The 13711-nt window shown below is 67.6% G+C and overlaps 1 protein-coding gene across 1 annotated transcript; it reads right to left on the bottom strand.

The window, feature by feature from the left end:
* Positions 1-267: 267 nt before the first annotated feature.
* DTX1 (deltex E3 ubiquitin ligase 1) lies at positions 268-11190 on the bottom strand. The gene is made up of 10 exons (XM_049805204.1): positions 11056-11190; positions 9099-9871; positions 5127-5787; positions 2815-2876; positions 2499-2660; positions 2169-2230; positions 1868-2026; positions 1590-1751; positions 1401-1490; positions 268-609 (listed from the first exon to the last, which is right to left on the bottom strand). The coding sequence occupies exons 2-10, from the start codon at positions 9355-9357 to the stop codon at positions 385-387; spliced, it is 1842 nt and encodes a 613-aa protein (XP_049661161.1). The 5' UTR covers positions 9358-9871; positions 11056-11190; the 3' UTR covers positions 268-384.
* Positions 11191-13711: the final 2521 nt, after the last annotated feature.

Genomic DNA, 13711 nt, shown 5'->3' with positions numbered 1-13711 from the left:
TGGGGACACGGTGGGGACACTGTCCCGGCGCGGGGTGTATTCTGTAACACGGAGATGTACACATGGCACCGGCTGTACGCGGCTCCGTGGGGTGGCGGCGGGTGGCGTGGGTGGCACGCGGCGGCTGACGCGCGAAGAGGCCACGGATAGAAAAAGAAAAGCACCGGCCCACGATGCTATCGCCACGGGAGCGGGGCAAACCGGGATGGGGAGGCCGCGGGGAACGACACTGGGATGCTTGGCGGGTGCACCGGGTGGCCCAGGATGGGGGACGAGCCCACCCGGCAGGGCTGCGGCGGCGGCAGCGAAGCGGCGCGGGCGGCGGCAGCGGCACGGGCAGGGACGCGGGGGCTAGGGGGAGGTGGGAAGCCCCTCACCCTTGCCTCAGTCCTTCAGGGTGGCCTCAGAGACGCCCTGGGCCAGCAGCTCAGCCAGGACGTTGTCCAGGTAGTTGGGGTCGGGGTAGCCGTGGCCCGTCAGGTTGGAGCCGAACTCGGTCTTGTGGTGGATCTCGTTCCACACCACCGTGTCCGACTCCCCCGTGGTGTTGGAGGTGCCGATGGTGAAGATGAGCCGCCGGTCCCAGGCCACGATCAACAGCTTAAGCACCTGCGGCGGGCGGGCACGGCCATCGCTCGCCCACCCGGCACCCCCAGCCCTCCTCCCGCCCGGCACGGCTCGGCCCCCAGCACCCCAGGGTGCAGGATTCAGCCTCGGCATGGTGCCTGCATGGTGCCACCCTTCCCTGCGGCACACCCCAGCCCTACCCTGGCACTGCTGCATCTTCCCCATCCCTTCCCATCCTATCCCATCCCATCCGATCCCTTCCCACCTCATCCCTTCTCTTCCCATCCCATCCCATCCCTTCCCATTCCTTCCCAATCTATACCATCCTATCCTTTCCAATCCCTTCCCATCCCTTCCTATTCTATACCATCCTATCCCTTCCAATCCCATCCCATTCCTTCCCATTCTATCCTATCCCATCCCTTCCTACCTCATCCCTTCTCTTCCCACCCCATCCCATCCCTTCCCATTCCTTCCCATTCTATACCATCCCTTCCAATCCCATCCCATTCTTTTCCATTCCTTCCCATTCTATCCCATCCCATCCCTTCCTACCTCATCCCTTGTCTTCCCACGCCATCCCATCCCTACCCATTCTATCCTATCCCTTCCCATCCCATCCCTTCTCTTCTCACTGTCCCTTCCCTTCTCACTGTCCCTTCCCATTCTATCTCATCCCATCCCTTCTCTTCCCATCCCATCATATCCCATCCCATTCCCTTCCCTTCCCTTCATATCCCTTCTCTTCCCTTCCCTTCCCATCCCAATCCCATTCCCATCCCTTCCTATCCCTTCCCTTCCCTTCCCATCCCAGTGCCATTGGGGACGCTCACCTTCCTGCCCTTCTCGTTGTCGGGCAGGTAGCAGTGCCGTGGGAAGCCACGTGCCGTGAACTTCTTGCCGGGATTGGGGTGCTCTGGGCCCTGGGTGGGAGGGCAATGGGGCGAGTGGGTGGCACAGGGTGGGGGCACCCAGCCTGGCAGGGGTCCCAGGGTGGTGGGTTCCTCAGGTGGGTTCCTCACCTGGATGCCGGTGGGGATGTCGTAGACGATCCGGATGGTTTTGGAGTCGGTGTAACCCGGGAGGGAGTGGGGGATGAGGTGGAACTCCATCTTCCCGGGGGGCTGCGTGCCCGTCTTCTCCCCGTAAATGGCCTTACAGGTGGGGCACTGCAGGCTGCCGTCCTGCGCGGGCACCCGGACGAGCATCAGGGACGGCACCCACCCCGCAGCACCCACCCGTGGGAACGGGTCACCACGAGGAGGGTGTCCCCCCGCGCCGGGGGGGGGTCCCGGCTCACCTTGTTGCCGTTGTTGTACATGGCCAGGAGGCAGAGGAGGTGGTACATGTGCCCGCACTTGCCCAGCTTGCCCACCACCTCCGGCTTGATGCCCCTGTGGCTGAGGACACCTTCGTAGCCGGAGGAGGTGACCAGCCGCTCCATGCAGATGGTGCAATCCTGCCGGGCGCAGGTTGCCGGGCATCAGCGGCCGGGTGGGACGGGGGGCTGCCCGTCCCCTGCCCACACCTCTCCCCATGCCCAAGACCCGCGAACTTCCAGCAGCCCCGGGGTGAGTGCATGCCCGGGGATGCCCACTCACCTCATCTGGGGGGTTCTTCACCTTCTGGATGTAGCGGCGCACCACGTCCTCGGGGGTCTTGCCTGCCGCGGGCAGAGGGGGCAATGCCATCAGAGCCTGCCCACAGTGGCCCCAACGCCCTGCCACCCCTGCCACCAGGATGGGGAGAGCACGAGGAGGAGAGGGTGCCGGCATGCGGCATGGAGGAGCTGTGGGCATCACCCCAAAACCCTTGGGCAAACCCCTTGGGGCTCCCACCCCTGCAGGCAGCAGCAGCACCCGTGCCTCAGTTTCCCCTCTGGCAGGGGTTGGCATGGCCGAGGGCACGCAGGGACGCTGGCGGTTCCTTACTCTTTTTGAGATGCTTCTTTTTGGTTTTCCTGCAGATGCCGTTGACGCCGGGCACGGGTTTGATGTCACTCTTGCTGACGGGCGGTGGGTGCAGGATGGGTTTGGGGGCACGGGTCAGGCAGACGGGCAGCCCGGCGGCACACATGAGGATTCCCGTCATCCCTGCATCAGGGGAAAGGTGCTGTCCGTCTGTCCACCCAGTATCCATCCATCCATCCTTCCCACTGCCTGGCTGTGCCCCAGCCCCGTGCCCTGCCCCTCAGCCCCTCGATGTCACCCTGCGGTGACACCCGGCCGGCGGCAGGACCCCCCTTACCTGCAAGGGCGGGATGGACGGGGCCGGTGCCGTTCAGGTTCTTGACGGGGAGGGCTGGGACCCTGCACAGAGACAGGAGGGGAAGGGGCTCAGCCAGGCTGGTAGGGCTGTCCCTGTCCCCTCCGCGCATGGCATGTCCTCAGGGCAGCATCCTCGCCATGGGACACGGGGCAGGGTGTCCCTTTGCCGGCCCTGGTGGTCGCTGTCCCATCTCATGGGGCTGTCACCCAGTGCCACGTCTCCATCCACTCAACGGTGCTGGGGACATCTTGACCCAGGGAGGGTGCTTCATCGGGATGTCCCAATGGCGACGCCCCATGTCGCGCAAACCCCACGGGGACCATCCCTGCACCTCAGCACCTCACCCATCACCCTGGCCATCGCTCCCGTGCCCCAAGGGGACCCTCACCCCTCCAGGGTTGTCAGCACCAAGACCCCCAGGGCGATGGCACGGTGCCTCCCCACCTGCTCGTCCCCGCTGACCCGTGGCACCTCGTGTGCGCGCGTGTGTGCACCCATGTGTGCACCCGTGGCTGGGTGTGCACCCATGTGTGCACGGTGCTGGGTGCGCACCCGTGGGTGCGCGGCTGGGAGCGTGAGCAGATGCGCGTGCAGGCAAATCCGGGTGGGAGCCGGGATCTCGTGTGTGGGTATGGATGTGGCTGTGCCCATGGGTGAGGGTGGATGGAGGGAGGGATGGACAGAGGGATGGACAGACAGATGGCTGGCTGGGCAGGTGGGTGGATGGGTGGATGGATGGAACAGGGCACGCAATGGGATGGAGGATGAGCAAGGAAGCACAGCAGAGCAGCCCTGCATGGTGCCCGAGCACTCTCCTGCCCTCGCACCCACTCCAGCACCCAACAGAGAACCGCTCGCCCCTGCTGCCTGCTCCTGCCCACATCCCGAATCCCACTGCCGGCTCACATCCACATCCCACTGCCCCAGCTCAGCAGCCCGAACAGCAGCCCCCACCAGCAGTGTCATCCCCTGCCAATCCCAAAAGCCCCCCCACCCCCCCAACCGTCGTGGTGATGAGTTCGGTAGTGCTCAGCCCCACACCAGCCGGGGCTGCGGGAGTTTTCCCTCCCATTCCCAAAGCTGCCCTTACTCATGCCGAGGCCAGGGCAGCGGTGGAGGTCTCAGCCCAGCCTCCCCCCCGGGGTCTTCCTGGCCCCCTCCTACCTGTCCATGGGGATGCGTGGGATGGAGCCTGTGTGCCGGTATGGGGACTGGGACAGTGATGGGGACGGGGACTGCTTGGCCCAGCACCCGGCAGGCGGAAGAGAAAGCAGCACGTCAGCAGGGGAAGGAAATGTGCCGGGACATGCCGGGGGTTCAGCGAACCTGCCTCACCCCCGTGCCCCGCAACCCAGGGCTGGATTCTGCTCCCATGGCAGGGAGCTGGGAGGAATGGGACAGGCTGTCCACTTGTCCCCCGGGATGGCTCACTGCAGCCCAGGGCATTCAGTCCGCTCTGGGGGGGCTCTGACCAAATACCCCGAGGCCGGATCTGGACCAGTTCCCACCCGAGTGAGCAGCAACGGGGCTTTCCCACGCCGGCGGGCTGCCAGCCGTGCCATCACAGCCTGCTCGTCAAGTCACGCTCGGGGCCGTGGCCGCTCCTGCCTGTCCCGGTGACAACCCGGTGCCGAGAGCCCCGAGAGGACGCTGGGCTGACCCACCAAGGGGTACAGCTGTAGGGGCTTGGGTGCCAGGACAGGGACACCCACTGGGACACCCCACCGGGGGTCTGCTCAACCACCCCCATCCCCTCGGTGAGTTATTCCCATCACACATGGGATACCGGGGCTGTGGTCCCCATCGTGTCCTCCCAGGGATCTGCCTGGTGGCATCGGGTCACGAGCTGGGGTCGTAGACCCTGTGGCGGCCAGCGGGGACACAAGCCCCCTGTGACCAGGCACTCCGTCTCCTCCTCCAACTGGCATGGCACAGCATGCCACGGCACGGCACACAGCGTGGCACGGCACGGCACGGCACGCTGCACAAGTCACCGCAGCCCTTCTGCAGGGGCAGGGATCCAGGGGAACATCTGGGATGAGCCAGCTGCTGGGGTTGTCCCTCCTGCCACCACATCCCCAGGCTGGGGTGCGGGGGGCTGGGGGTGACACGGTGCCAGAAATGCCGGGGCTGCTTGTTGCAAGGTGACAGAAGGGGACGAGGAACCTCCATCTCCCTTTTCCCGTGGCTCTGCGCGCCCATCCCGGCATCCACCTTGCCTGGCATCCCCACAGCCTGGGTGACACCGTGACCATCCCCTTCCCCAGGCCACCCTCCCCCAGCCAGCTTACCCCGGCGGGACGGTGGCACGGGCACCGAGTCCGGCCCCCCGCTGCGTGCCGGGCTGGTTGAGGTTGTTGAGCCCGGGCAGCGGCACCCCGCCGGGCACGTTCTGGTTGGGGGCAAACGCCCCGCCGGGCACCCGCAACCCCTCGCCCTTGGCCGTGCCACCCGCTACCGTGGCCGTCCCCGTCCCCGCCGGCCATAGAGCCGCCCCGGCAAAGGTGCTGCTCTGGCGGACGGCACCCGGGTAGAGCTTGCGGCGTTGGGAAGCCAGGATGGCGTTGGAGGCGGCGCGGGTGCTGTTGACCAGCAGGCACTGCGGGCAGGAGCAGGGTGTCCCCGTGCTGGCGCCCACCGGCCACGACTGCGACTTGGGGATAGAGCCCATGGTGAGGGGATACGCCAGGTCCATGCGACGCCGGAGCCGGCGCTTGCGTTGGGTTTGCCGGTTCATTTGGGACATGCTGCTGAAGTAGATGAGGTAGCAGAAGCCCAGGGAGGAGAGGTCCAGCCAGGGGTGCTGCTTCTCGTAGGCGTTCTGGATGGTGATGCAGATGTCCATGTCGTAGGGTGTCCAGGAGCTGTTGTCGTTCTCCCACTCCCACACGATGCCCTTCCCCGGGGCCGAGGACGGGTCGTAGAAGTTCCTCCGTACGGGGCGCATGGTCCCTGGGGAGACAGCGGGGGTGAGCACCCACGGGGCTCCAGCACCCCGGGGTGCTGGCAGAGGGACCTGTGCCTGCATGCACGCGCGTGTGTCCGGCTCCCAGCCCGGCACCCCACGATCACGGAGACGCAGAGGCACTTTGGGGTACAGGCAGCCAGTCTCACCCTCCACAAAGCACCCCGGGGTGCAGGAGCGGTGATGGCCACCAACAGGCAGCACCCGCGTCCCCCTCTGCCGAGCAGCGGCAGCCGCGGCGTGCGATGGATCGATCGGCGTGTCTGCAGGGCTGCGCCTCCCCGGGGACTCGTGAGGCTCAACAACCCTCCATTAGCGGTGGCAGCGGTGTTGGCTTGGCCGCCGGCCGGGCTGCCGGCGGTCGGGATCACGGCCCTGGCCACCGTGGGAAGGGCGATGCTGCTCAGCCCCCAGTGCCTTTTTCCATCCCTCTGGTCCAGGCCCAGCTCCGCTTTCCCTGGCCAGGGACTCCTTGCCATCCCCGGGGCGGGGGGAGCATTTCCCGGTCAGGACGGGGTTTCCTGACAGCTGCCGCAGCTCCGGCCAGCACCGGCAGTCACGGGAGCGAGGTGTTTTCCCCCATGCACGGCCAAATCCTGGCCCCTCGCTGCTTGTTTGCGACCGAGTTGGATTCTACAGCCACCTCGGAAGCTCCACGGTGGGGGGATGCATCGCAGCCCCCCTCCTCGAGCCGCGGCCCCGGCAGTGCCCCCGTGGCACTGTGCCTTTCTATCCCCTCGCCAGCACCGTTTGCCCAGCCCGATTAACGACGCTAATAACCGTCATTAATCATCAGCCGCGTCAGGCAGTAGAGCCTGGCCCCAGCTGCCAGCTTGTGCTGAGGCAGCTCTGCCGGCAGCCCGGCGGGAGGAAGGCATGGAGGCTGCTCTCCCCGCTCCGGCAACCGTGCGGAGAACCGCTCGTCCCTGCTGCCCGCTCCTGCCCCCATCCCGAATCCCACTGCCGGCTCACATCCACATCCCACTGCCCACTCACGTCCACATCCCGCTCACATCCACGCCCTGCATCCCGCTTGCGTTCACATCCGTGCCTGCCTCCGTGCGTCCATGTCCCCCATCCTGCTGCCCACTCGTGCCCACATCCCGCTCGCATCCACATCCCGCACCCGCTGGTCCTTGCATCTGCATCCCGCATCCCACTGGTCCTTGCAACTGCATCCCACGTCCCGCCGCCCGCTCACAGCCGCATCCCGCTGCTGCAGAGCAGAGGACAAGGGGAGGACACCCCAGCCCGTGCATCTGGGCACACGCAGATCCGGGTCCCCGAGGGCCACCAGCTGCCCCCAGCCCCACAGCCCCCGTCCCATCTGCCAACCGTGCCGGAGCCACCAGGCCGAGCCAGCGTCCCCAGGGCCACAGGGAAGGGACGCGCGTCCCTGCTGCTCGGAACAGGGTCACCTCGTTTCACACCATCACCGTTTTGGCTTGGGTTTCTCCCTCCCCAGGCACGGTGCAGGCCAAGGCCCCCCCCTCGCCCCCAGCCTGCTGCCCACCTTCCCTCTGTCCCCATGCCACAGCGGGCACTGGGGGCACCCTCAGCACGGGGGACCCTCGAGTCCCGGAGCACCAGGGGACTCCAGAGTCACTTGACAGCCTCCAAACCCGACCGCCCCCAGGCCACATCCCAGGGCAGAGATGATGGATGGAGATGGATACAGGGATGGGGCACACGGAGACGACGATGCCGAGGACGATCTACGGGATGGAGCCAAAGCAATGGCCGCGTCCCCTCCCGTGACACCCCTGGGGATGGCGAGGCCCCTTTCTCAGCATCCCTGTCCCCAAGCCCTGCCGGCACGGGGACCGCGGTACTGAGGAACATCCCAGGAGGAGCCGTTTTGCTCCCGGCGGACGTGTCACCCCCAAACCCAGCCGTGACCCCACCGTGGGCATGTGTTCCCCGGGAGCACCCAGCACTGTGGCCAGGGGATGCGATACCAGGTGCCTGCTGGGCGAGGATGGGTCCTGGCCAAAGTTGGCAGGAGTTGACGTGGGGACAGCCAGGGTGTCCCAGTGGCACCCACAGCACTGAGTCAGCGCAGCTACCGGCACGACCTGGGCTGTGCCGGCGGCTGCCGCACTGACTCAGGGCTGCGGGTGCCAAGTTGCCCCCTGCCAAGCCCGTGACCGGCTGGAGACCGATTCGGAGCCAGGCTTGATGGCAGAGGCAGGGTGGCAGGTCCCTGGCTTGGTCCCCATCTCAGTCCCCAGCCCATCGCAGGAGCCACATCCACACTAAGGGTCATTCGCTATCGCTGGTGACCAGGAAGGGTGGAATCGGGGGGGGGGGGGTGCGGCCGTGGGGGTCCTGCTCTGGGGTGGTCCCTGTGTGTCCCCAGGCAAGTCAGGGAGGGGGCTGGGAGCGTCACCTGGTGCCCCCATGTTTCCCGACAGGCAGGGATGCAGGGATGGCCAGGAAAGCGCCCGAACCAGTGACTCCCCCGTGGCACAGCCGGCACGTGCCGGTTTAATGGGTCACACTACAACGGGGACAGATTTAATGGGGTCTGGGCTTGGTGCCGGCACGGGACCGGCTTTGATTTCCCCCGAGGACATGTGGCCTGGATGCGTGCTGCAGCGCGGTGCCATCAGCACGCAGGCACCGACTGCCACAGCGGCACGGCTGCGACCAGCCCAGTGCCCACCACGGCTCCCAGTGCCCGAACTGGGGCCTCCCCAGTTCATTGGGGACCCTGGACAGAGCAGCTTTGTGGGACGGGCGGGTGGCCGGTGGGACACACCACCCACCACAGCACCCTATGGGGGGTGAGAGGGGATGGAGGGACTTTGGGACATGTCCACGGTGGAGGAGGAAAGTGGGGAGGGGGACAGGAAAGGCCAGGAGGAGCCTCGCGGGGTCCACGGGGGGAGCAGATCTCAGCAGGGCGAGGGTAGGAGAGAAGGAACGTGAGGGACAGATGGACAGAAGAAGCAGGTGTGTGCAATGGGATGGAGGGACAGATGGATGGGCAGATGGGTGGATGGATGGATGGACGGATGGATACAGGGACGAAGTGACAGACAAGTAAGTAGAGATACACCGGGAGGGAGGGAGGGATGGAAGGATGGATGGAATGACAGAAAAACAAATATGCAGCGAGATAGATGCATGGATGAATGGACAGCTGGACAGACAGATGAATGGGACAACAGGCAGATAAACAGATACACACCGGGGTGGGTGGATGGAAGGATGGGTGGATGGATGGGTGGACAGATGGAAGGATGGATGGAAGGATGGGTGGACGGTCGTTCCCGGCTCAGTGCCAGCCCCTTACCCGTGTCCTGCCGGAACTGGTGCATGGACTGGAGGTCGATGACGTAGGGCGCCAGCTGGACGTCGACCTGGCCCAGCACTACGCTGCCACGGGCGTCCTCCTTCAGCACGTTCTCGATGTGGTGGCAGACGGCAGCCGAGTAGGGCCGCCAGCGCCCGTGCTCGTTCAGCCACTCCCACACCACCACACGGGCCAGGTTTTGGGGGGGAAAACCCAGGCCACCGGAGGCCAGCATGGCCCCCGAACCTTGTCGCGCCATGCCGGGGGGACGGCGGTTCAGTCCCGCGCCGTGCCCCGGCACAGGGACGCGGGGCTCACCCGGAGCCCTTCCGAATCCTCCTCCCGGCTCCCACCGGCTGCGGGCTCTGGAGCTCAGCAGAGCAAACGCTGCGGGGCTCTGCAGAGGCGGGCGCTGCCAGCCAGGTCCCCAAGGTCCCCGAGCCGCCCGGTCCCGCTCCCCCGGGACCACCGCGCCGGGCTGGGGCCATCCATCACCCGGCACGTCTTCCTCGGCCCTTCCTCCTCCCCGTGGTGCTGGCAGTGCTCAGGCTCCAAAAAGCCACCGGGACCCCCCCGCCTCCTCGGGCTGCGTTGGCTCAAGGGTGGCTGGTGGCCGCAGATGATGCTGGGGACACGCAACCAAGGTGCCGTCCCCAAGACACCCCCTCCTCCTCTTCCTCCTCGTGTCCCGCTGCTCAGCCTACGTCCTCGGTGGCTCCACGGCTCTCCCCGCCGCCCAGCACGTCACCGGTGGCAAATGAGGGGGGTGTCACCTGTAAAAGAGGGCCACGGCGCTGGTCACCCTGGGTACCGCCATATGGGTGGCAGCTGGGGGACCGTCCCCATCACCGCTGCAGAGCCGGCGGGCAGCAAGGCCACCGTGCCCGCAGCCCTGGCAGCGTGGGCTGCCTGCCAGCCCCGGCCGGCTGCTGGCCTCCAACGTGACAGTGGGGACAAGGGGTCGGGGGGGGACAGGAGACCCTGTTTACGGCCCTGGGGGGCCGGCGGGGGCCCCGCAAGGCCGGGGAGCCCCATCGCTCCCTGCCCAAGTGGTCTGGGTGCCAGGGGAGCCCGCGGCCCTCCGAGCCCGTTCCAGCCACCGCTGATTTATGATCTGCACTGCAGGCATCGGGCTGGGGGTGATCCCGGGCTCCCTGCCCCAGCCCCCCGCACCCCCACCCAAGCCCTCACCCACCCAGGGCACCCCCAGCCCTATGGGAGGTGGGTGGGGGGCCAGGTGGTTGTTGCACAGCCGCCGTAGGCAGCCAAGACGCGCGGACACGGCCAGGCACGCACAGACACACTGACACAGAGACACACGCACGGGCACACGCGCTGGCACACGCGCAGCCGGTGACACAGACAGACTGAGGGACCGAGACGGACGGACACACAGACGCAAGGACCCACGGAACCACAACACACACACACACACCCCCCCCAGGGACACACATACACACGCACGGAGACAGGCGTGCACACGCGCACCCTCGCACCTCCACACGCGTGTGCACCCGCCGTGACCCCGAGCACCGCCGGAGCTGCAGGGACCCTCACCCCAACCCTAAGCCCCCCCCCCCCCCCCCCCAACACCGGGCTATGGGGACAGAGGACCCCCGGTGCCAGCCCTCCCCCCCGTGGGGCCCGGTTGCTTTGGGGTGCTGGGGGGGGTGGGTTGAACGGCCAGGCCCGGTCCCCGGTGCCCGGTTCCCCCCCTCCCCCCGCTAATGCACAGGCAGCCCCCAGCACCCCCGGTGCCCGCTATCCCCGGTGCACAGCCAGCCCCCAGCACCCCCGGTACACGGCAGCCCCCCGGTGCACGGTCCCTCTCCCCCACCCCGGTGCACGGCAACCCTCCAGCCCCCCCCGGTTCACGGTCCCGCCGCCCCCCCCCCCGATCCCAGCCCCGCCATGGCCGCCGCCGCCGCCCGGCATCGCCCGCGCCCCGCGCCGCTACCTCCGGCAGCCGCAGCCGCAGCGGGACCCGCAGCCGCACCGGGAGCAACCGGCGGCGGCGGCGGCGGCGGCGGCGGGCGAGGGACCGGGCGGCGGCAGCGCTCCGCCAGCGCCAGGCAGCCACGGACGGGCACCGGCGGCGGCGCGCACGGCTGCGCGGGCACCCGCACCGGGGACACGCACCGGTACCGGGAACCCGCACCCGTACCGGGAACCCGCACCGGGGACAGGGCGTCTGCACTGGGGACAGGCACCGGGGACACGGACCGGCACCGGGCAACACGCATTGGGGGGGGACACACCGGGACCGGGGACACGCACTGGGGATACGTAGGGGACCGGGCATCTGCACCGGGGCTGGGCACCCACGGCAGGGACACCCACGGGGGACAGGGGACACGCACTTGGGACACGTAGGGGTCGGGCACCCACAGCAGGGACACCCACGGGGGACAGGGGACACGCAGGGGACCGGGCATCTGCACCGGGGCTGGGCACCCACGGCAGGGACACCCACGGGGGACCGGGGACACGCACTTGGGACACGTAGGGGTTGGGCACCCACAGCAGGGACACCCATGGGGGACTGGGGACACGCTCTTGGGACACGCAGGGGACCGGGCATTTGCATTGGGGCTGGGCACCCACAGCAGGGACACCCACGGGGGACCGGGGACACACACTTGGGACACGTAGGGGTCGGGCACCCACAGCAGGGACACCCACGGGGGACCGGGGACACGCACTTGGGACACGTAGGGGTCGGGCACCCACAGCAAGGACACCCACGGGGGACCGGGGACACACACTTGGGACACGCAGGGGACCGGGCATTTGCATCGGGGCTTGGCACCCACAGCAGGGACACCCACGGGGGACCGGGGACACGCACTTGGGACACGTAGGGGTCAGGCACCCACAGCAGGGACACCCACGGGGGACCGGGGACACGCACTTGGGACACGTAGGGGTTGGGCACCCACAGCAGGGACACCCATGGGGGACTGGGGACACGCACTTGGGACACGCAGGGGACCGGGCATTTGCATTGGGGCTGGGCACCCACAGCAAGGACACCCACGGGGGACCGGGGACACACACTTGGGACACGTAGGGGTCTGGCACCCACAGCAGGGACACCCACAGGGGACCGGGAACACACACTTGGGACACGTAGGGGTCGGGCACCCACAGCAGGGACACCCACGGGGGACCGGGAACACACACTTGGGACACGTAGGGGTCGGGCACCCACAGCAGGGACACCCACGGGGGACCGGGGACATGCACTTGGGACACGCAGGGGACCGGGCATTTCATTGGGGCTGGGCACCCACAGCAGGGACACCCACGGGGGACCGGGAACACACACTTGGGACACGTAGGGGTCTGGCACCCACAGCAGGGACACCCACGGGGGACTGGGGACATGCAATTGGGACACATAACGGTCAGGCACCCACAGCAGGGACACCCACGGGGATCGGGGACACGCAATTGGGACACACAGGGGACCAGGCACCCACAGCGGGGCCAGGCACCCACACCAGGGACACGCACCAGGACCAGGCACCCACGCTGGGGACATGCAGAAGGGACTGGACACCCATACTGGGGACACATAGTGGGGACACACACTGGTGCCCTGCATTGGGGACCTACACTGGGGACGGGCACCCACACCCAGCACCCACGGCGGGGACCCCCCACCCGCTGTGGGTGCCCACCCTGGGACCGAGTGCACCAGCCACACGTACACCCACACCAGGCGCAAGGTCAGGACCCGCACCCGTATCAGGGACCCCCCCCGGGGACCCCCCCCGACCCCAGACACCCAGCACCCACACCAGGAACCTGCACCCAGCGCAGGACCAGGCAGTGGCACCCACGGGTGGCCCAGCCCCGGGGCACGGGCACACGAGCGTGTCAGGGGGCCAAGCACGAGTGTGCTCACACACACACGTGGGGTGGGGGGTCCCCGTGGCCAATGTCCCCACATTGGCTGGGGGGGGGAACCTTGTCCCCTTTAGGGCATGTGGTTCCTGCAGCCCCATGGGGAAACTGAGGCACGGGAGGTGGCAGGAGGCCGTGAGCCTTGGGGACACCCCAAGGGCTCGCAGGTCTGCCTGCCGAGGGACAGATTTGGGGACAGATCTGGGCACGCGGGGGGTGTCACTCCAGTTCTGCCTGCGGAGTGATAGATTTGGGGACAGATCAGGGGACAGGCGAGTTGTCACCCTAAATGTGCCTGTGGAGGGACAGACTTGGGGACAGCTTTGGGGACACAGAGGTTGTGGCTGTGCCTGTGGAGGGACAGACTTGGGGACAGATTTGGGGACACAGAGGTTGTGGCTGTGCCTGTGGAGGGACAGATTTGGGGACAGATTTGGGGACACAGAGGTTGTGGCTGTGCCTGTGGAGGGACAGACTTGGGGACAGATTTGGGGACAGATTTGGGGACAGAGGGGTTATTTTACTCTGGCCGTACCCACGGAGAGGACAGACTGGGGACAGAGGGGTTGTTCCTCCCGGGCTTTGGCCACATGCCCCCTCCCCGCCACCGGGGAGGGGACACTCACCGCGGGGGGGGGGGGGAGGGTGCGGCCGGCCGGGACCACCGGGGACCGGGGCTGGCCCTGGGGGTCGGGCAGCGAGGG

The sequence above is a fragment of the Accipiter gentilis genome, chromosome 7, assembly GCF_929443795.1.
Source record: "Accipiter gentilis chromosome 7, bAccGen1.1, whole genome shotgun sequence".
In the NCBI taxonomy this organism is placed as follows: domain Eukaryota; kingdom Metazoa; phylum Chordata; class Aves; order Accipitriformes; family Accipitridae; genus Astur; species Astur gentilis.
The sequence above is the reverse complement of the archived record's forward strand: the minus strand, read 5'-3'. Positions and strand labels throughout refer to the sequence as shown.

Coding starts and splice junctions, on each gene's coding strand:
- DTX1 (XM_049805204.1), bottom strand. CDS start 9,357: ATGGCGCGACAAGGTTCGGGGGCCATGCTGGCCTCCGGTGGCCTGGGT. Junction 2,661..2,814: donor CGTCCATCCCGCCCTTGCAG/GTAAGGGGGGTC, acceptor CCCCTGATGCAG/GGATGACGGGAATCCTCATG. Junction 2,027..2,168: donor TGAAGAACCCCCCAGATGAG/GTGAGTGGGCAT, acceptor TGCGCCCGGCAG/GATTGCACCATCTGCATGGA.